Here is a 22,555-nt window from a genome sequence, read left to right as displayed (position 1 = left end):
TAAACTACCTAGCTGAAAGCTCCTAGGATGTTTTTCTAATTTCAAGCAATAATCTATATATTAAAAAAAGGATGGTTCCTTGGCAGAACTTTTTTCCAGGTCTGTCACTTTGGCCTCTCCAAGGGGATTCTAACCCCCTGTAAATTGGCCCTTACTTTGGCCTTTTACCCCCCCCCCCCCTTTTTCTGAACTGCCTTCATTAGCATTTCAATTGACCTCTATCTTCTAGTTAGACCTGGGTGGGGAAAAGGATCTTATGCCTGGAAATTGGCCTGCCTTAGTTTCCCAGAGTCTTTCTCACTAGTGGGCTTCCTCCTAGTGGAGGGTGATGCAAAACAGACAAAGGAGGGGTGCCTCTTTGCAGAGACCATTCACATAGAGGTTATCACATTCCTTCCCCATGCCCCCTAGAGATTTCCAGGGGAGTATACCTTCACAGCAGATTTTCTACAGATTACCTCTTTTACTGGAGCCACATGGTTTGTTGAGAAGGAATCTTGTGGGGGCCAATCCACACCAAAGGAAGGTCATTCTGATGAACAATAAATGCCAAACTTACCTTTCTTGACCCTCAAGCCCAGATTCTGAGCTTTCCTGTGGATCTCAGAGAAGTGATTAAGAATTAAAGCCTTGGGGGTCGATCGATTCTGACCCATGTTAAACAATCTTAATAAACAGAACTAGGAGAAAGATATTAAGACAATACACACACTAGGAACACACACACATATCACACTCCTACACTCGCTCGGACCGGTCATTCACTTACACCACACTCACCAGTCACACAGAGATATCCGAATTTGCCCAAAGGGCGTGTATGTGATTTTCACCTTCGGGGTTTCAGTTCTTCCAAGTCTTCTCCTGGCACCAGGTTTTCCAGATCAAGTTACTAATTAGCAGTGCATAACTCTGGAATTCTGGAGCCAAAAAGAGGTCAATTTTCTTTTGAAAATACATTTTAGGGTAGTAAGGGGGAAGTCACAGCCGCGATTCCCAGAATAAAATCGCGTCCCCCGCAGAAGACAAACTGTGCGTTGTTAGGTACTCGTCAGTTAAGCACATCCACGTCCCCAGATTTGAAAACGCCGCCTTTCTCTTTCCCTCTCTCTCCACCCTCCTTTCTTAGGACCTTGGGAAATTCGCTTAGCAAAAGGGAACTCTTTGTTGTGGGTCTTAGGGACTCTCTCCCGGTTCCAGTTACTAGCACTACAGAGTAGCTTTGTCATGTTAAATGAGATTGAAAAAAAAAAAACCAACTTGGGAGTGCCTGAATGATTTCTATCTGACCCTCAGCCCAGGAGAGGTCCCCGGAGCCTTGTGGATTGTAGGGCATTTTGAATCCGATGTAGAGGATGCTGTGAAAGATTCAGAGGCCTTCTTACGAGAGAAAAAATCTCTCGGGCCTCCTCTCCCGTGAAGAAGTCCATGTCCCAGTGCCCCTCGGTTACTATCCTCATATCTGTTTCTGAGGCTAATGTTCCTCGTTTATACCCAGTTCTTAAGGACAGTCCCACAGATCCACCCTTTGCTCCTCACCATGACTCCCCTTCTGTCCTATCCCCAGAGGATGAGGCAGACCTCCAGCAGGAGGCTGCCCGATATCAAGAGCCCAAATGGCCCCCACACCTCCCTACCTTTCATGAGATTAAATCATAGAAAAAGACTTGATTTCATTTTTATTTTAATTTCTTATATGAGACCTTAAAGTGAAATATTCAAAATGTGGATTACCATCTTTTCCTGGAGTTTGTATAGAATAAGCATCTTTTGGAGGTTTCTGTGTGTTTTTGATTTTTTTTTTTTAAGCACATACATTTTTGAGGCCAGAGAAAGTACAGGGTGAAGATTCTTGCCTTCAGTCCTTTTGACTCAGGTTCAAAACCCCAGCACCACCTCAGGCAGTACTAGTTATAGTCCCTGAGCACCACTGTGTGTTCCCACCTCCAAAATTACTTTTATTTTGATTGCTAATATAATTTGTTGTCTTACTGATGTGTATTTGTTTGATACTTCTTAAGTGTAATAATTTTAGAAGCACAATCTTGTAGAGACTTCTTTTCCCTCATTTTAATTCTTGCTGTAAGGACATGATGTAAAGACATAAGTGCCATACCTATTCATTGCTTTTAAAAATTCCTAAAACCAGTAAGAATGGGCTACTTCCTTATTTTGGCAAAAAAACAATTTTTTTTTAATGGACTCATTGTGAGATAGAACATTACAAAGCTGTTCATGATTGGGATTCAGTCATGCAATGTTCCAGCACCCATCCCCCACCAGTGTACATTTAGAACCATCAGTGTCCTGAGTTTTCCTCCCACCACCCCTTGTAACCCTTCCTCCCCCTCCCTCTGCTTACTTCTATGTTAGGCTCCTCTTCTCTCCTTTTCTCTCTCATCTTTTTGTGCATTATGGTTTACAGTACAGGTGCTAAGAGGCCATCATGTTTGTTCATCAGGAAGGTATGTCTGGAGTTGCTATTTTTAGCTGGGTGACTGCTAGAGCTTTCGGAGGTACAGGTAGGTAACCCATCCCAACCCCTGAGAAAGTCTGGAAATTTTAGTTACAAAACCTAAATACCCAAGTTTTCTGCAGAATAATAGCTCAGTGAGGTTCATCCCAGACTGTGGAGTTTGGTTGGGGGCATGGCGGTGATTTTGGATTGTGGGAACAAGCGACTGCTGGAGACTCTGTTTGGGCAAGTACCAGGCAACCCTGACCACTCAGATCTACCTCGATCTGTTCAGCTTTGTGCAGGTCCAATATTAACTGTAGCTTTGATCTCTTGAGATTTATTTATGGGTCTCTGGAGCAAGGCCAATAAAACAGCTTGTATGGCTGAGCCCAGTGGTGGTTTGTTGGCGTGGTTCCCAAATAACCTAACTTTTGACCATTTATTTTGGAAAACTTGGTCCTGAGTTGTTGGAGTTTGTTCAGAGAGACAGCGATGATTTTTGGGTGTCAGGAAAGCCAAGAGCATCGCAGACTGATGCCCTTTCTCCCCTCCCCACCCCCCACCCCACCCCCAGTGTCCAGGTTGACCTGCAGGTGATGCTGTGCCCTCTAGGCCCCAGTGGTGGTGGCTGCCTCGGCCCCAGCAAGGACCAGAACCAAAGGGCAGGGCTGCTACCGTTCGTGGCTCGGGCACTCTGCCCAGGGGACCCCCCCCCCCCCCCCCAAGCTCCCCGTGTTTGGTCTCCAGACAGTTGGTGTGCAGGAAGGTTTTTCTCTATCTTGTGCTGTGGGCAGTTCTGGCAGCAGGGACTGGTTGGGCCACCCTGCCGGGTGCAAGTAATCTGAGCCAGCCTCCCCTGGTGGGAACCTGGGTGCCTCCTCAAGTCCAGGACCCATAGTGCCCAGCTGGACCTGAAGAGCCCTAGTCATTCATGCTAAACTTCTGCCGTCACAAAGGCCAGCTGCCCATACCTGTGGTAGCTTGGAGCCCGCACAGGCACCAGTTTGATTTCACTTAAAGCCACTCTTTGAAAGAAAATATTTAAAGGGCACCATCAACAATTAACGCAGAAATATATGCCCCCATCGCCCCCGCTGTTGAGAGCGCTGAGAGCCGCTGCCACTCTTCCACCTTGCGCCTGCTGCCATGCCACCGCCGACTTCTCTCCTCCACAACAAACACTTCGAATTCCTGCTTTGCTTTTGTATTTGATTTAGCCTGGTACAGATGGAAAGTAGGGTTTCTCCCAGCACAGCTGATTATAAATACTTCCTTAAGATTTGGTATAAAATGGGACCACAGAGGTAATACAATGGGCAAGGAGCTTGCCTTGCACAGAGCTGACTTGGTTTCATCCCTGACACAACATGGGGTCTCCTGAGGGCTCCTTGCACAGAGCCAGAAATAAGCCCTAAACACTACCAGCTGTGGCCCAAAGCTAAAGGAAAAAAAGATCTAATATAAATTTAGGATGCTTTCTATTACTGCTTCGTCTACATTGTTAGTGTTTTGGTATGCACTGAACTCCAGTTGATTATGTTTCTTTCTGAGTGGGACTTGTATAGTTTGTGTTTTTGGATCTTTGCATGGTTTCGTCTCTCACTATATACATTGTCTGTGAAAATACCTTTCCTGGAATCTTTCTTTTTGAGTATGCTTTGTAAAGAATCCACATACGAGCTTACATACTTAAGGGTCAGTACTACTCACACCAGCTTTCTTAATTCTTTCTTGTATTTTGATAGTCATAGTATCTCACTCTACCTCAAATCAGAGTATGTGTTGATCATTTATTGTCCCATTTAGTTTAAGAAGGGCAAAAACTTTGCCTGTCTAGTTTATTACTGGGCTCTAGGAACCTGTAATGAATAGTGCACAGGCTATAGTAGACTTGCAGTATAGAGAGAAAACCCTTTTTTGAAGAAAGGGAGAGATTGTAGTTTATTGACTAATGCTGATAATCTAATCAGCTAAAAACTCAGGATCATTTTTAAAACTTTTAATAGGAAATCATGTAAATGTGTAAGATTTTTACATGGGAGCAGTACTGGATAACATCGCAGTAAATATGTTAGATTTTTTAAAATTAGAACTGAATTCGTAATACAAAGCCTCTTAAATGTATGATAAAAAACCTATTTATGAAAGGGTTTAAGTGATTAAATTATTTTTATATATCTAAATTTAAGAACAGTTATAAAATGTTTAGTTTCAATAATAACAAAGATTCATAGTCTGCAAATCATATTTTTGTTTCTAATTATACTAGTATGTGTGAGAGAGATAGCCAGTTTCTGTTAGAGAATATTTAAGGTAACTACTGTGTGCATATCATAAAATAGACTTTGTAAAAAATGCACTGCACATTAACATTTTGTTTTCTAATCATTCCTGGAATCATTTGACTTAACAAAGTTGTGCTTTAGGTCTAAACTAAAGTGCATACAATGTAATAAAAGGTATTTATTTATTGGCATACTTTTAGAAAAAGAATCTGAATGTTAATGTTCAGTAGGAATCACATTAACTCAACATATATTGCACCTTTTAATTGTTCTTTCGGCAAAGAATTAAAATTGCTTGAGGGGCCAAAGACAGTATAGGTGCTAAGTTACTTGCCTGACATGTGTCTACCAAGTTGACCCCTCAGCATCAGCATGGTGGCCCAGGGTATTCCCTGCCACAGTGTAGCGTCTGTGTGCTGAACCGCCAGCTTGGTTGACCAAGAATTGCTGGTTATGGCCCCCGCGCTTTCTGAGTACCACTTGGGAGGTCTCTCTCCCAAGAAATTAAAATTGATTGAAATAATCTAAACATAATTTGTTCTCTGTATCAACTTAAAAGTTACTGCCAAGTCCTGTGAATTACGGACTATCTCATATTTCTCCTGCTCCCTCCCTTGTTTCTTTCTTTGTTTCTTCCTTAGTCTATTAACTTCTCTTATTTTTCTGTATGTCCAAGTGAAGACTTCTTAAATTATTTACTGTTTGTTATTTTAAAGTATTTGCAGCTTCTATTCAGATTTCGAACTCTTTCCAATCATTTTTTTTTGGGGGGTAGATAGGATAATAGTCCAAGTCATACTTTGATGTTTTTGTCCTGGAGTAATAATAGAATGTTTGAGAAAAAATGACCATTATATTTTTAGCTGTTTATGTAATAAATTTTTAAAGGACATTTTAAACTTATTCTTTAGTTTCTTTTGTGGTCAGGGGATTTTAATTAGTAAACTACTATTGAAGTTTAAAGTCATTTGTCCGGTAGAAAATAACTTTTTACCACACTGATTTTACTTTCTTTATTTTGGGTTTTTTGTGGGGCTATTCCCAGCAGTGCTCGGGGCTTTTTTCTAAGTAAGATACTAGTGGGGCTCGGGGAGCTAAGTGGGGTGCCAGAGATTGAACGCAGGTCAACTTCATGCTAGGCAATTGGCCCTACTCACTGTACTCTCTGTCGCCCAAAGTGATTTTAATATTTCTTAAAAGAAGTTTTGTGATTGATACAGTATTTATTGGAAGTGGTATTGTGAAAGGTGCTTACTATTAGGAAGCATGAAGGAGATAGAATACTTTCATATTTAAATGTGTTATGGATTGCTGACAAAATTAGATTGGTGTGTTAGGTTTATTTAAATATAACAGACAAAATATTTCAGACTTTCTAAGTCATGAATGTCAGATGTATACGGGAAAGGAGATCAGTTTTTAGAGGTTTGTAATTTTTTTTGTTTCCTTGACATTGTGTTAAAGGAAAAGCAATTCTTTTTCGTAGGGGAAATCAGAAATCCTATTACTGTTCTAGTTGCTTCCTCATTTTTATTGTTTGACTATAGTGCATATTTAAGACTTAGAAAATAAGGAAGTATATAATAGAATGATTTTAGACTGGGAGCACAGTAACCTCATTGTTGATTTCAGCACTTACAGGTTATGTGACCTTTAGTGCTTTCCTACCAGTTGCCTTCTTTATCTTATGCAAAATGTTTGTTTATTTAGGATCCTGCTTAATAAATACATCCAAAGCTGAATATCTGATTGCTGTTGTTACTGAAAGATCTGTACTGAGAACTGTTACATTTATTAAACACTTATTAGATTTACCTCTTTATATTTTCAGACTTTAGAAACTATATATATGTGTGTATATATATATATACTCTTGTTTACATTTAAATTTTATGATAACAGAAAGACCATCATTCTTAACAAAAATCCTCTTATCCTAAGATACATATTTTTATTTCCTATCTTATGCACTAGTATATGTTGGAGTGTGCTTTCTTTCCCCAGTTGCCCTATAATCAGGAAACTAATATTTCTTATTTGTATTCTGATGATGTCACCATCAGCCACTTACTCTAAACCTGGAATCTTGCTGGTCTCTATATCAGATATCACTTCTCTATAAAGTACTTCTGTTACCTTACCATTGTTTAAAATTATATTCCTTTGGTGATGTTTTCATACTTTGGAGAATTTGTGACACTGTTTCAGAATATAATTAGCTATATAAATCATTCTTTTCTACTGATTATAATCCTCTTAGGGACATGCACAAGTTTTTACTTGTTTAATTATGGATTTTGATTGTTGCTTAATTTAACATAGAAATATCCAAATGTGCTTATATATACATGTTTTTATTTATATAGTTTAATAATTTTTTGTGTATGCTGCCACATTCTGCTACATTCTACATGAAGAAAAGTTAAACTGGCATAGCATTTCACGAATATAATATGCCTTCAAAGAATTTATGTTCTATTAGATAAAAAGATATTGCTACTTGTGATCAGGGGTGTTGCTCAATGGTAGAGCCACATCCTTGCATTTGTGAAGCCGTGGGCTTGATATCCTCAGTACTGGCAAAAAAGGGAAAATGTTGACACAGTAAATTTGAAAGGCATTGTACATGCATGTCATTAAATTTATATCACTTGTATATTATGTGTGTCTAAATCAGTTTTTCTCATTTGATTTTTGTGTTATCTCTCCATTATACGGTTATATGTATGTGAGACTTCTATTGCTTGGATACATCCCAATTTTTGTATATAAAAAAATAAACTTTTCTATTTGAGTTTCACCTTTTAAAAATGAATTTATTAAGAATAAAGTAATTGCACTTACTTAGAGACTTTGTGATGCTGTATGTCTTTTTGTTTTCTTTAGCCTATTTTTTCCTTAGGTGAAATAATGATGCCACTCTGGTTTCATTTGGAATAACTTGGAAATTCTTTTATTGTAATTAAAAATTAATTATGCCAGCACATTTTGATTTTATACCGTTTTTACTTTCTTAAGAAACATGAAATTGGTTATATAATGTTCTGTGGTTTTCTGAGAAATGTAAGTCTGAATCACATTAATCTGTTGTACAGATTTATAAAGTGTAAATGCAATGTATACTTTCTTTATGCTCTAATATAATTAATTTGTTTCTAGATGCTGGCATCACCATCTACATCAGGTCAGCTGTCTCAGTTTGGGGCAAGTTTATACGGGCAACAAAGTAAGAATTTCGTATTTATTTTGGGATACTTTATTTAAAAAAAAAAACTTGTGCATTTATTTTAGGATTTAAAAGGAAAGATACTTTTCTGTTTTCCATATATTCCCTACACACAGCAAAAAAACATTGCAGCCTTTCTGATTCAAATTTCATTATTTAGATATAGGACAAATTAAAGTTTATTTTTGCATCTTTTGTGTCTGTGTTCCTTTAAACTATTTTTGAGGAAAAATTTGCTAAACAAAAAAGTTCTTTTTTCAGTTGAGTAAGTTGGGTTTTGGTATTTTATTAGTGTAAGACCATTAATAGTTTATGAAGTGTTCTCTTTGTTTAGCAAATATTTCTTCTTTAACTCAGTCCTAAGTTTACAATTTATATTTTTGGCTCACAGTTCAATGTTCTCATATATATATGTGTATATATATATATATAATATTTTCTTTGAAGTATTAATGATACTTTTACAGTGATTAGAACAGTGCCTGGCGCATAGTAAGCGCTCAATAAATGTTATCACAAAGTTTTTGTTAAATGAAATTATAAAGTTTCCTAATTGTCCATTATTAATATTTTATTATCACTTAGTATCAGACTGCTAACTTCTCATCTTTAATAGGATAGGCATAGTGAATAAGAGCCAAGTTCACATTTTACATTATAGACAGCTTCAGAGAAAAGCCGATTATTTGTATTATACTCTTTGTCAGGATAATTAAAAGTGTTTTGATAGGAATCAGCATAGTTTGTTTTATCACTTTTACCCTTTAAGTAAAATTTGAAATTTACTAGAGGAAGAAATCTAATTGTTAGTTTCTTTCTACCTTTTTTTCTCTCCAAATTTGTCACCATCTTCTTGCTATGTAATGTAATGTTATTTGATACAGAATTAGTAAAATTATTAATTGCTTGTCAATTGATGGAATACTTTTTGGAAATTTTTTACATCTGGCTGTAGAAATAGTATAGTGGGTCACGTGTTTGCTTTACATGCAGACAATTTGATTTCGATACACAGCACCACCTGTGATTCGCTGTGCCCCACCAGGAGTGATCTCTGAGCACAGAACCAGGAGTAAGCTCTGAGCACTGTTGGGTGTTACCCAAAAACCAAAAAAAAATTTTAAAAAATTTTTTTACAAATTAAAAAATGGTTGATTATCTACAAATGTTTGTACTACTTGTTGAGGGGATATTATGTTTAATATTTCTTTACGTACTACAAAGTAAAATATTTTTACATTTGTTTTACACTTTTTGTGTAACTTTTACAATGAAAATATATCAATTTAAAGCTGCCCTTTGTTAAAAAGTTTGGCCTATGGTAAAACACAATAGAAAGAGATGTACAATTTAGAAAAATTACACTTGAGATTATTTTGTGAAGAATGATGGTTATAATACCTTTCAGAGTTTTAAAGTCATACCCAAGGTTTAACTTCCGAATGTGAAGATGTAATTAATTTAAAATAATGGAATTTGATATATGTTTAAAACAATTGCTTTATGACAGTTGTATAGTGATCTCTTGGTTTGTCTAAATGATTGTATTATTAAGGTTATACAAAGGTAAGAAATGTACAGTTGTTTTCATTAGAAAATCTATATGATGGTACTTACCTGTTTAAATAGAAGCCACAGACTTGAGAAATAGTACAGTGGTAAGGCTGTTGCTTTGCATGTAGCTGAGTCTGATTTCTGACCCTCCAGGTGTTCCCCCAAACACCATTAAAGAGTGATCTTTTAGCACACAACCCAGGATTAAGCCCTGAGCATGGCTTCGTGGGTTTAAGAACCATCAATCAATCAGTAAAATTAAAAAAAGACACAAATGACAAATACTTCATACTGACATTAGTATATTAAGTGGCTGTATTTTATGGCAGTGATGAACCAATATTCTCATATATGGCTTGCTTTTAAGTGGACATTTTAGGTATTAGCCTATGAGAAAATAGAATCTTAGATTAACTGGAATTGTAGAGGTCTTAAGGCAAGGTACAATTACTCCTTTCCTGGATACATATTTAAAAGCTACAATTAGTGAATAAAAGAGGTTGGATTCCCAGTCTTGCTGAGTTAGGGTAGACCTGAAAGAGCCAAGAGAAATGATTTATCTGATATGTAATCAATCAGAATATATACCCTATCAGAGTCTTAAAGAGTAGGACTTCAGTAGTATAACACTTAAATGGTAGGATCTCAAAGGTATAAGAGCACCAGAAAGTTGAGATTTGAGTGGCTGAGTTTAATAAAGGATAGGAAGATAAACGGAATAAGCAAAAGGGAGTATTTTATTGATGTTATTCTTATGACAGACAGCTATAATAATTGTGCTTTGGGATTAATAGAGTTAATATTTTGTCGTCGTCGTTATAGGGTTTTTTTTTTTTTTTGGTTTGGGGGCCACATCCAGTGGTGCTCAGCTGCTATTACTGGCTCTGTACTTCTAAAGGTGCTCAGGGGATTATGTGGTGTCAGGAATCAAATCAGGAGTAGTTACATGCAAGTCAAGCACCTTTACCCTTCTGCTCTCTCTTTCAGAGTCAGGTCTAAAACGTGGTTGGTTGGTTGGTTGGTTGGTTGGTTGGTTGGTTGGTTTGCCTTCAAGTACATTGTGTTTCACCATTAACTAAATCTGTATTTAGATTACTAAAGTTCAGTAGGGATTTGCACTTTCATAATAGAGGTTTACCATCTGTTTATAATTTAATGGTTGGAGAGGTCTGAAGTAGAAAAGTGAAGAAGAAAAAGTGCTCTTTCCATGTAACAGGCTTGCTGAGATAAAACATGATAGAGGTTATTCTCATAGAATGAATACAGATTTGCATAAATCTATATTTTGCCAGATATGGGTGGAATTTGATCATGGAACAAATAAGGGTACCAAGAAAATGCTGAACTCGAATGACTTTGTATAATTGCAGGTTCAGTATAATGTGACTGTCTCCAGATACATAATTTTTCATCCAAGAGTTATGTGACTCCAGGAGTTCTGTCTACCAAGTGATAACTGGAAGCCAGTGAGAGGGAAAAGGAGTCTTTTCATATTCAAGTTGCTTGATATCATCTACTTGTCTCTTTTGAGTATTTCCATAAGATCTTAGGTACATTTTGACAGTTTTAAGAACCCCCCGAGATTCTGAAGCTCTCTGAAGAATTGAAATAAACAGAAAACAGGAATTAACACCTGTTTATATATTGAAATTTAGTGTTGTCATAGTTGTACTGTTTTTTCTTAGCTGTCAACAGAATTTATCGTCATGAAGGTCTAGAGCAAAAGCACAGTACAATTTATTAGTGTTCCCAGGCAAGAGAGAGAGTATGTATGGTGAGGTTGTATGCACTTACCTTGGACCCCGCTGACCCAGTGACCCTGGCACCCTTAAGGCCCTCTGAGCCCAGAAGGAGTAAGCCCTGAGCCAGCTGGGGATGGTCCCCAAAGAAAACAAACCAAAAAAATCAGTTTATTAGTGTTTCCTACATGCCTGTTCCTTTAAGAGACAGGATTACATTACTTTGTAAACATAACTGTGTCAACATGTGTTGAGGACTGTAGTTTCTGAATGTAGCTAAATGTCTGCATTTAGCTCACTTGATTAATATCTTTTTACACATTTTTTTCTGAATTCTCAGAGAATTTGGACCTCTCGTTGAGAAGGGAAATAAAGTTGTCTTTCTCTGATCTGGACTTCTGGCTGAAAGTGTGGCATACTACTATGCTTTCAACAAAGTCCATTGACCTGTTTCAAAAACCTGTATGAAGGGCACTTTTGTGAAGAATCAGACCATTGGTGGAATGGTTCAGAATTTATACTACTGACAGTTTGATTAGGGAAAAGATTCATTTTTAGGAACTTTAGGAAATTGAAGGGCCTTTTTTTACAGTTCCATAAATTAATACAGTGGGAATTCTTCATCAAGAAGCTTATGTTATGATTGGGGAAGTCAAGGCAAATCTATATATAAAATAATAGCTAAATTGTTGATTCATAGACTAACAGGTAGAAATTAAATTTTGAAGAGAAAGACATGATATATTGCTATGAGAAGATTTCAAAATGTTGGTAGGAATTAAGCTTAACTTACTTTAGTGAGTGCTTATTATTAATATATTTTACTGTGTAGGTATGTTGTGGAAGAGATTATTCCCTTTTATCTCTGAAGGTGTACCTACTGTTGTTGTATTAATGCATTTATTTAATGAATGTCTTCATTGTGTTTGTATCCAAAGAACTCTGTCCATGATGGACACTCACTAAATGGTTGTTGAAGGTATGGTGAGCCAGATATGGCATTTACGTATCATCTAGTAGGATAAGTGTATATTACTGAAGGGTTAGAATATAGAGAAGTAAGAATAGTTATATATCTTGCTTATTGAGCAAAAAATAATTTAAATAAGGATATTTTTGAATTGGCTTTAAGGAGACTATGGGTGTGATTACCATAGTTATTAATGTGAACAACATCTGAGCATGGAAAAATACAGAATCTGTCTTGTTTATTAAACCAGTGGAAACCTATTAGACTTTCTGCTAAAAAAAAAAGTAAAATCATCATGATTTTGAATATATACTAAGATCTTTGTTTCTATGCTAGAACATAGTTATAGCATGCAGCATACATTTAGGGCTTTTTGGGGTGGAGGGGGGCTTCTTTTTTTTCCCTCTCCAGAAAATGTATTTTCTGGTGAAAAGTGGACTCTCCATTGGACTCTTCAGTTTAGGGACTGCGAGTTGACTTTCTATAGGTGTAGTTCACCATCTTGCTTATTCTCTTATCCTCCTCTCCCATCCTCCCCCCATGCTATTTGAATATTTACCTCATAGGAGATGCTACTTTAAAAACTTTCTGTGGATTAACTCACTTCTTTATAACAACCTCATGAGATGTTAAGCAACTTGCCCAGGGTTACACAGATAGAAAGTAGAAGAGACAGGATTACATTATTTTGTAAACGTAACTGTTAACGTGTCTTGAGGACCGTAATTTCTGACTACAGTTAAATGTCTTCATCCTAAAGTGCAAGTATGCACATGATCCAAACTGTAAACGATAAATGATAAATTTCTGGGTTCTAAGAGTTTGAATCTATAGATTTATCTTTGAATTAAGCCAAATAATAGCATTTATTTATTTGTAATGTTAATATCATGAATAAAGTATTATTTAACATCTAAAATATACAGTAAATGATTGTGCTTCACAAAGCTTATTATATTTTAATATTCATATACAATCAAGTAATAAATTCTGAAAATAAGTACTATAAAAATTGAGTCAGGTTAAGTGTCTGGGTAGATGAAATTAATATTTTACATGGAGCAACTGGCAAAGACTGTCTTTGAAGAGGTGATCTTTTAATGGAACCCTGAATGTTGAGATGGAGAGTTCTTGGGAATATCTAATGTAAGCTTTGCTGGTGCAGATGCGATCAAAAAGGTCAGATTCAAGAGACTCTCAGAAAGTACTTTGTATGTTAAAAGAAGAATGAGAGTGCCGGTAAAGTGAAGGTTAATGGACTAATAGTTGAGAGATTATGGAGTTTTGTTAAGATTTGATAATGAATTTGGATGAATTTGGATTAACTCTAAACTTAATGGGTAGGACATTAAGGTAACAGCTTCATGTTCAACAGATCACTTGTTACACGGAAAATAGACGGGTGGAAGAGAGACATAAGAACAGAGAGAGGGGCTGGAGCGATAACAAAGCGGGTAGGGTGTCTGCTTTGCACACAGCCGACCCGGCTTTGATCCTCAGCATACAGTATGGCACTCCGGGCACTGCCAGGAGTAACGACTGAGCATCGCCAGGTGTGACCCCCCCCTCCAAAAATGACAGAGACATTAACAGGATGACAGGACTAATGGTGGGAGTGTTGATAAGTAAAGTAAAGTAAAGGCCCTCCCGTTGATCGTCGATTTGCTCGAGCGGGCCCAGTAACGTCTCCATTGGAGACTTTGTTGTTACTGTGTTTGGCATATCGAATACTCTCGGTAGCTTGCCGGGCTCTCCGAGAGGGGCGGAGGAATCGAACTCGGGTCGGCTATGTTGGCCGCTTGTAAGGCGGACGCCCTACCCGCTATGCTATCACTCCAGCCTGGGAGTGTTGATAGAAGTTGTAATGTGCGGAAAAAGTTGAAAATAGAGATAATATGATTTGGGGTGTCAGGTATGAAAGAGCGGGATATCATGTAATCCTTAGGATTTTAAGTCTGTTTCAATTTGTGATTGGGTGCCGGTAATCTACAATGAAAATTTAGGTTGAGAGTAGTACAAAATACATGTTTGAGATTCTCACAGCATTTTGATAACTAAGTTTACCGACTGCTATAAAGATCCAGCCTTGATTGGGAGTCTCAGCTGGTTGTAACAAAGCAGCAGTTTCCGTTGTTGAGGATGTTGAGACGAATGAACTCCATCCATGCTGCTTCCCTGGTACCCAGAAGCAAGAGTACTATGCTTTTTCTCATTTCATACATTTTGTGTTTTCTTAGTAGTGCTGTTACATTTTGCCTACCTGAATTCTTGGTTATGTAATTTGTTATTTGATTCTTGTGTTAATGTCTCCAGAAAACATTTTCTGATCCCATGTCCATTTTACTTTCATGTATGTATTAGTAATCCCATGTGCATCCACAGCTGCTGTGCATAAATGTTGTAAAGAAAAGGAAAAAAAAGGATTAAAATGGGAGTTAAGCTTTTGTTTGTTTTTGGTGGGGGGGGGACGAGGGGTAGTTGGACTGTTAAGTGTGTGTGTGTGTCTGTGTGTGTATTGAACCAAGGTGCTTCACCACATGCAAATAAGTGTCTGTCCCCAAGCTGCATCCCCAGCCCAGAAGAAATTTTTATCCTTTAACGTGATCTTGAGTACGTGACTTAATGTGTGATGTTGGCTCTTTATTTCTAATTTGATTTTATGAACATCATTAGTAAGTTAATAGGATGGTCTCTGCAGGCTTTTGTATCTTTAAATCTCTGATTTTTGTCAAGAAAATAGCATAGTGAAATAATGTTAGATAATATTGGCTGACTAGGAGCAAGAGAGTCAAAGTGGTAAAGTGGGCAGAGCAGTGGCTTGCAGGGACTGGTTGCTTTGGGAATGGAAAGTAGGACACTTCAATCTCTCATCTTATTGAAGGGTCTCTACTCAGGATTTCAGAAACTTCATTTAAATGAGTATTCATAGGATTAAATGTTTTTCTTATATTTTTCTTGTATTATTAAATTGATTTGTTAAAGATCACAGGCAGACACATCTTGCCATAAGTGTTACAGGAGTTTGCTGCTAATCAGTTTGTGTGTTGGAAATAATCCATGGACATATTTCTTAGATCCTATTTTAGATTGCTGAAAAAGAAAATGAATGATTAAATCCAGTTCATTCTTTGACTGTTGAGAAAAGTGCTAGAGACTGAAATCGATTAGAATACGTACATCTGTATGTACGTATTCTAACAGATGTATGTATTCTAATAGAATAGTGTAGTTATTGTGTGTGGTTTTTTGTTCTTTTGGGTTTTTTTTTAAGGGGGGTCACACATGGCTATGCTCAGAGGTTACTCTTGGCTCTGCCCTCAAGAATTACTCCTAGCAGTGCTTGGGGTTGGGAGTCTGCAAGGCAAATGCCTTATCCACTATACTATTGCTTCACACCGGTGTAGTTATTCTTTGCCTTTGTTATACTGAAAGAAACATTGGATTCTGAATTATAACCTGTTAGTTTGCTTTTCAACAGTTTTTTTTAATGTTCCATACCATTACAGTGGTTAAAAAAAATTACTTTATTTGTAGAGTTGCTACTAGGAGAAAAGGAGATGAAGTAACATAGAACTTGACAACATGGTTTGTTAGGTGCTCAGTCCATTTTAATTTCATTATTCTCGCAGAAACTACCCATATGTAACTCTGTCCTCCCGTTGTTCATTGATTTGTTCGAGTGGGCCTAGTAATGTCCCCATTTTGAGACCAGTTGTAACTGTGTTTGGCATATTGAATACGTCACAGGTAGCTTGCCGGGCTCTCCAATGTATCTCATGTATACATATGTGCATCGTACTTATATTTTTCACCTTGTAGTTATTCATGTCAGAAAGGTTTTGTGATCCTTTTCTATTACTTTTTTATAAGTCATTTTGGAGATGATTTTCTGTGACTGTTTCTAATTATACTAGTAAAAAAATTTTCTCTTCCCCAGAACTTAGTTGTAATAGTTTGACTTAAGTAACTCATATTTAATGACTTTAGTATATTTTGTTTTCCAAAATTCTTTCTTTTTAAATATGCATACTGTTCCTAAAGGAATTTAAATCTGTATTTTAATTATTTTAATTTTAAGTATTTTAAAAATAATTTAATTATCATTTATTCCCAAGCCAGCAATTCTCTCTCGTCCCTTCTCTCTTTTTTTATACCTATTAATCCAACAAAATGCAACTGTTGGACTTGTAGGTATCTTTTGGATGCATCATGTTTTTCTTAATTCCAGAGTATTGAAGGGAAAATAAAATTATTACATCTTTCAGTTCTTTGTATTCCTTTACTCTCAGCATTATAAATTAACTTGTGTGCCTTTCCCTAACTTGCTAAAGAAATAACTTTACGCATTATTTCTCTAAACGGTTTTCTGCCAGTATTCAGAGACTCCAATCTAAAATACTTCTGAAGCTGTGAAGTTTTAGAATACAATATATAGCAGTAGATATATATGTGTGTAGAGGGTTGAAGTAAATGTATCTTTAATGAGTCTTTTGTTAGATGTCTTTGTTACTAGAAATGAACCAGAGGGTACTAGAATTTTGGTGAGTTAGTTTATAGTGGTAAAGATATAGAAAGAGAGCCTCATAAGTTAACTTTTTAGGTAAAGAAAGGAAAACTAGAGAAATGACAGCTGGGATATAGATGGCAAAAGAAAAAGGAAAATTCAGGAAAATTTTGAAACGAAGTAAATATTCAGAAAAAGATATAAAAAGAGTTCTTAGAATACCGAAGGTACTCACTCACACAAGTGCTAGTTTAGAGTTTTATTGGGCTTTTAGTGGTAGGAATAGTAGGATTAAGATACTTAAATTCTAGGATTGTGTTTTTGTGTGTCACCTTGGGGAGAAGTCAGTTGTGAGGCTCGGTTATTTCTCTTCTGTAAAATTGGACTGGGTAATCATTAAGTTCCCTTCTAACCTAACCCTAAACTTGTATCATTTCTTGGTTTTTATTGACTTTGAGAAATGCATTCCTGTGAAAAAATTTGTGTCACTGATTTTAGGACAGCATATTTGGGGAGAAAGATGTAAGCTCCAGAAGATAGGCGCCTTTTCTGTCCCGTTCACTGCTGTGTCCCCAGCAGCTAGCACAGCGCTTAACAGATTATAGGCACTCAGTAAATTGAATGACTGATCTGGACAGCATCACTTTGGTGTTTCATTATGAGAGCGCCTCAAGAAGCAGCAGAAACTAGTATAACCTGAGAGAATAAAAAAAGATTCCTTCTAAAGAAATCTCATAGAAACTGATTTTTGATCTTTTGTTCTTCCTTGCTTTGTCCCAGATTTGGGGAGATGGCTGCAACTAGTGGTGTTCTCCTTGTCACAAAACTTACGGTGACTAGACACTTGTATACTGTAGAATAATTCCCTTCATTTGACTTCAAAGCAGAACTGAGCACAGATCTTTATGGTACAGAGCTGAGAAGAATTGCTTAAAGCTATTTTGAGTTGGGTTCATTAGCCTCTCAGCTGAGAATCACTTGCACTATACAAGCTGAGTACTGAGACTTTACCTGTTCCAGAGACTGATGGTGAAATCTTCAAGGTCCACTGATATCCCTAGATTATAGGAGGTACACTGCTGTGCCAAATGATGATAATTTTTTTTTTCTTTTTGGGTCACGCCCGGCGACGTTCAGGGGTTACTCCTGGCTCTGCACTCAGGAATTACTCCTGGCGGTGTTCAGGGGACCATATGGGATGCTGGGATTCGAACCTGGGTTGGCTGCGTGCAAGACAAACGCCCTACCCGCTGTGCTATAGCTCCAGCCGCCCCCAAATGATGAATTTTGAAAAGAAATATGTGAAGAAAACCAGAGCATAAAGTATTCCACTTTTCTGGAGGCCATAGTTCTGACATCTTCAGATTCTTGAAAATACTTGGACATGCCCCAAATTAGACAAAAGAAAGTGGGAGAGTGTCACCATAAATACCTGGCACTAGAGACTTTCCCATGTTCATTAGCTCTCATTCTGTCTTAGACTTTTATTTAACCCTGTTTCAGAATAGACTTGATTGACTGCTTGTCATTTCATGGCTGTGTATAAGAGAATTTTAAAATATGGTTTAGGAAGATGAAGTCAAGGAAATTTCGTAGGTAGATAAAATAGTAACCTGTTTTGGTAATCAAGTTTTTAAATGAAGTAATGATTTGAATTTTCTGGTTCATTGCCTTTCACTAGGAGAAGAATAATTGATACCCCATACTCATTGAATTCATTGCAAATTGATAAATGTGTTTATCCTGCAACTAATATACCAGTAGTCAACATTTTCAAAAAGCAAGCTCTTTCTGAAAGGATGTACAGTTTAAATTAAAGACTGGGCATTTTTAATTTGAGGGATAAAAGAAGAAAAAAATGTTTCATATATCAGTAAAAGGTAGCATGTCATAAATATCTGAATGGTGAGTCCTCAACAGTCTGAAAAAATAAATCTGTTGGAATGTATTCCAATCGTTGACCCTGGTCATAGAAGACAAATAAAGGGGTCATTGTGCTTTAAAATCCTTTTTAATTTTTTCAATTTTTGTTTCTTATATAACTATATATATAAGAGACTTATCTAAAGATAATTGCTGACAGTATATGTTGTTTATAAAAATTATAATGTTGAGTATTATGTGTGTATAAATAGTAGTGAAGGAACTTTTTCTTAATTACATTAATAAAGGATCATATAAAAATTACAGTGATTTCAGCATAGCAGAGTTAGAAGTTCCTGTACCTAAGTTATTTAAAGCAGGAAAACATGCAGATTGCAAATTTCTTACAGGCAGAGTTGTGAAAAGCGTTTTCACCGAAACTTAAAAGTCATCTAATTATTACCAAAGTTTTTATAAAATAGTACTGAAATGGAGATAGAAATATTAATGCAGGTTAGAATCTTTTTATTAAAACTGGAGTCTTTGGAGTGAATTGAATATATCTATTTAAAACTTGTATTTACACGTAGATCATTTTAAAATGTTTTAAATTGCCAACTCCAGAAGATGGATAGCAATTTCATTCCTGATGGCAATGAGTTTCCTTCTTCTGAATTTTTTTAATAGGTGCACTAGGCCTTCCAATGAGGGGGATGAGCAACAATACCCCTCAGTTAAATCGCAGCTTATCACAAGGCACTCAGTTACCGAGCCACGTCACGCCAACAACAGGGGTACCAACAATGTCACTTCACACGCCACCATCTCCAAGCAGGTATTTATTAATGGGCCAGAATATTTCTCAAAATGTATATTTGTAGAATAAGCAAGTTTTTAAATGAAGTAATGATTTGAATTTTCTGGTTCATTGCCTTTCACTAGGAGAAGAATAGTTGATACCCTATACTCATTGAATTCATTGCAAATTGATAAATGTGTTTATCCTGCAACTAATATACCAGTAGTCAACATTTTCAAAAAGCCAGCTCTTTCTAAAAGGATATACAAATTTAAAATAATTTTGATCACTGCTCACACACTATGCATCCTTTGTGTTAATGAGAATAAAACATTGCTTAAATTATTCATATTAACATGAAGAGGATAAAATGACATACATTTGGTATGAAATTATAAATATATGATATACATTTGTATTAATGTCATAATAACCCCATTAGTTCTCTCATCTTAGAGATCATATATTAGTTTCACTATAATTTATTGCCCTTTTAAAAATTGGTTTGTTTCATTTTTCTTTTCGAAGAGCTACAATTGCCAGACAGATAATGAAAATTAGCACTGTAATTTTTAGGCATACTTGGGTAGGTTCGAGAGTTAGAACAATTAATTAATTATAGAGAATTTTAATGAATAATTGTGGAGAGCTTATTTAGTATAATGGACTTCTTTTTCAGGGGTATTTTGCCTATGAATCCTAGGAATATGATGAACCACTCCCAGGTTGGTCAGGGCATTGGAATTCCTAGCAGGACAAATAGCATGAGCAGTTCAGGGTTAGGTAGCCCCAACAGAAGCTCGCCGAGCATAATATGTATGCCAAAGCAGCAGCCTTCTCGACAGCCTTTTACTGTGAACAGGTAAGAGTTTATTGATACTGTGTATAATTGTCTTTTGGAGTATTTTCAAATTTGCCTTTTCATATTCAGTAATGTTCTTTAGTCTTCTGTCTCATTAGTGTTTCATCATACATTTATGACCAAAGAGTCTCTTTTTGTTACGCTTCACGACTTTAATGTTCCTAAAGATACTGGAGGGCGGGGAGTGGTGGGGCAGAGAGATAGTACAGCAGGTAGGATGCTTGTCTTGCACACGGCTGACCTGGGTTTCATCCCTGGCACTCCATGTGGTCTCCTGAACCCTGTGAGGAGTGATCTGCGAGAACCTAGAGTAAACCCTGAGCACTGCCAGGTATGGCCCAAAATCAGAACAAAAGAAATCCAAAAATAAGTTGTTCTTTCCAAAGTCAGTTCATTATAGAAAGTTTTTAGTTGTTAGGTTATTCTTAGGTTGCCATTAGACAAGTTTTTGTTGCCGTCCTCTAATAATAAGTGAGGTTGGTCACCTCATGTGAGGAGGTTGATTACCAGTGGTAAGAGTCCCACAGTTATAATAAGTAAGGACTAGAGAGAGAGAGAGAGACATTTTGACTCACTGGACTTATCTTGACTCACACCTTTTCTACTGGAAATCAGTTTGTGCTTTGAAGACTTCACCACCACGGTCTTCTGTCTTTGGAGTATTTGAAGAGTATCATTTATGGGATTTAAAACAAAAAGTTGAGCTTCGGGGGACTAGACCAATAGTACAGTAGGTAGGGCATTTGCCTTCCAAGTGGCTGACTTGGGTTTGATCCCAGCATTCCATATGGTCACCAGAGCACCACCAGGAGTGGTTCCTGAGTGCAGAGCCAGGGGTAATACTCTGAGCATTGCCAGGTGTGGCCCAAACAAAAACAGTAAAAGAGATGAGCCGTTCTTTATGACCCCTTTTTTGTACTGTCTATTGCGTATAATACTGTGCAAAAATAAAAGTACTAAGTTATCTGCTTTGTTGGGAGTTTTAAGCTGTCTAGGTATTGTCTGTGGGTTATATCTACAATATAAGGCTTGCTTTCTTGCAAAAATGTTTGATTGCCAGATTTTTTTTATGGGGAAACTTTGAGAGAAATAGGACCTTGATCTGTTTGCTGTCATCATTTTCATTTGAATTATTCCAGTACTTATAAAATCTGATTAAAATAGATTAGCACATTTCCTGTTTTAATCTTCATCCCATGATTTCAATTGTCATTCCTTTTGTATTCACTGCTCTCATTTTTTTAGTGAAATAAAAACTTATTTCTAAAGAGTTATCAAAAATCATCTCCTTGATAACTTCCTAACCATATACTACTTCTTAGACTTTATCACATCTTTCTGCATTCTTAAAGAATTGTTCATTCAATGTACTTTTAAAAATTTATCGTGACTTTTTTTAACTTTTTGTCTTTGAAAAATACATTGCTTATAAATTATCATTGAAACATGGACCTGAAACCCTAATTATTGCTTTTGATGACATTTGTGTTTATTACAAGAATGTTTTATCTTGTAGCATATATTCAGTGTTTAAGAGTGCCGATATCATAAGCAATTCTTACATGCCATTAAATAAAATTTTCTATTACTTTTCCTATTCTTCCTAGGTAGGTTGTTTCATATTTTGTGAAAAATATTGTTTAACCATAGTTTTACAGATTTAACAGAAACAAAAACTTCTCATCTTCAAATAGTTCAACCTTTCTTGTATCACTGATACACTGTCTTTTGTCAAATTATTTTCTGATGAATTTATATGTTTTCATTGTAGAATTTGTATTCTCTGACATTCTACATTACTTCTGGTATTACTGTAGGTTCAGTCTTATTTTTTGTGTTTGTTCTCCTATTTAGGGTTGTGAAAAAGGCATATATTAAGTATTAATTGTGTGTTTAGAATTGTGGGCACTGGGCTTTTTTCTTTTAAGTAGTTAAAATATAAACTAAGTATTCATGTTTTAGAGCACTAAATTCAGTTAAACAGAAGTGCCTTTTACTTCAGATCCAGTAGAATATTTAGTTTCTGTTGTATCCTCCTGAACACTATAGGCAGAAGATATAAAGATGAATAGACTTGAACCCTGTCCATGGCAAGTTTATATTATAGTTGGAAAAAAATTTTTGTATAGAAAAAAGTCGTTTACGCAAAGAAATAATAGCTCACTTCACCATTAGAAGAAGAAAAACCAAGTCTTCAGAAAACGTAGTCTTTGCAATAAATTGCATACTTTTGAGAATAGTTACTTTCAGTATATCCAGTAAGTTGCCTCTGCAAGTACACTAAAGGTCCCCATA

The 22,555-nt window shown here is 36.3% G+C and overlaps 1 protein-coding gene across 8 annotated transcripts in view; it reads left to right on the top strand.

Moving 5' to 3' along the window:
• The window catches only part of CNOT2 (CCR4-NOT transcription complex subunit 2), a 119,184-nt gene that overhangs the window by 75,909 nt on the left and 20,720 nt on the right, over nucleotides 1-22,555 (top strand). For 7 of the 8 annotated variants that reach the window (XM_056130670.1, XM_056130666.1, XM_056130668.1 and 4 more), the window contains 3 exons: nucleotides 7,903-7,969; nucleotides 19,287-19,434; nucleotides 20,078-20,260. In XM_056130670.1, coding sequence (XP_055986645.1) covers nucleotides 7,903-7,969; nucleotides 19,287-19,434; nucleotides 20,078-20,260 — 398 coding nt within the window. The remainder of the gene's footprint in view (nucleotides 1-7,902; nucleotides 7,970-19,286; nucleotides 19,435-20,077; nucleotides 20,261-22,555) is intronic. The other variant, XM_056130671.1, reaches the window with a different exon arrangement.

This window comes from Sorex fumeus, unplaced genomic scaffold, assembly GCF_029834395.1.
Source record: "Sorex fumeus unplaced genomic scaffold, SorFum_2.1 ptg000081l, whole genome shotgun sequence".
NCBI classification, from domain to species: domain Eukaryota; kingdom Metazoa; phylum Chordata; class Mammalia; order Eulipotyphla; family Soricidae; genus Sorex; species Sorex fumeus.
This window is presented reverse-complemented; position numbering and strand designations above follow the sequence as displayed.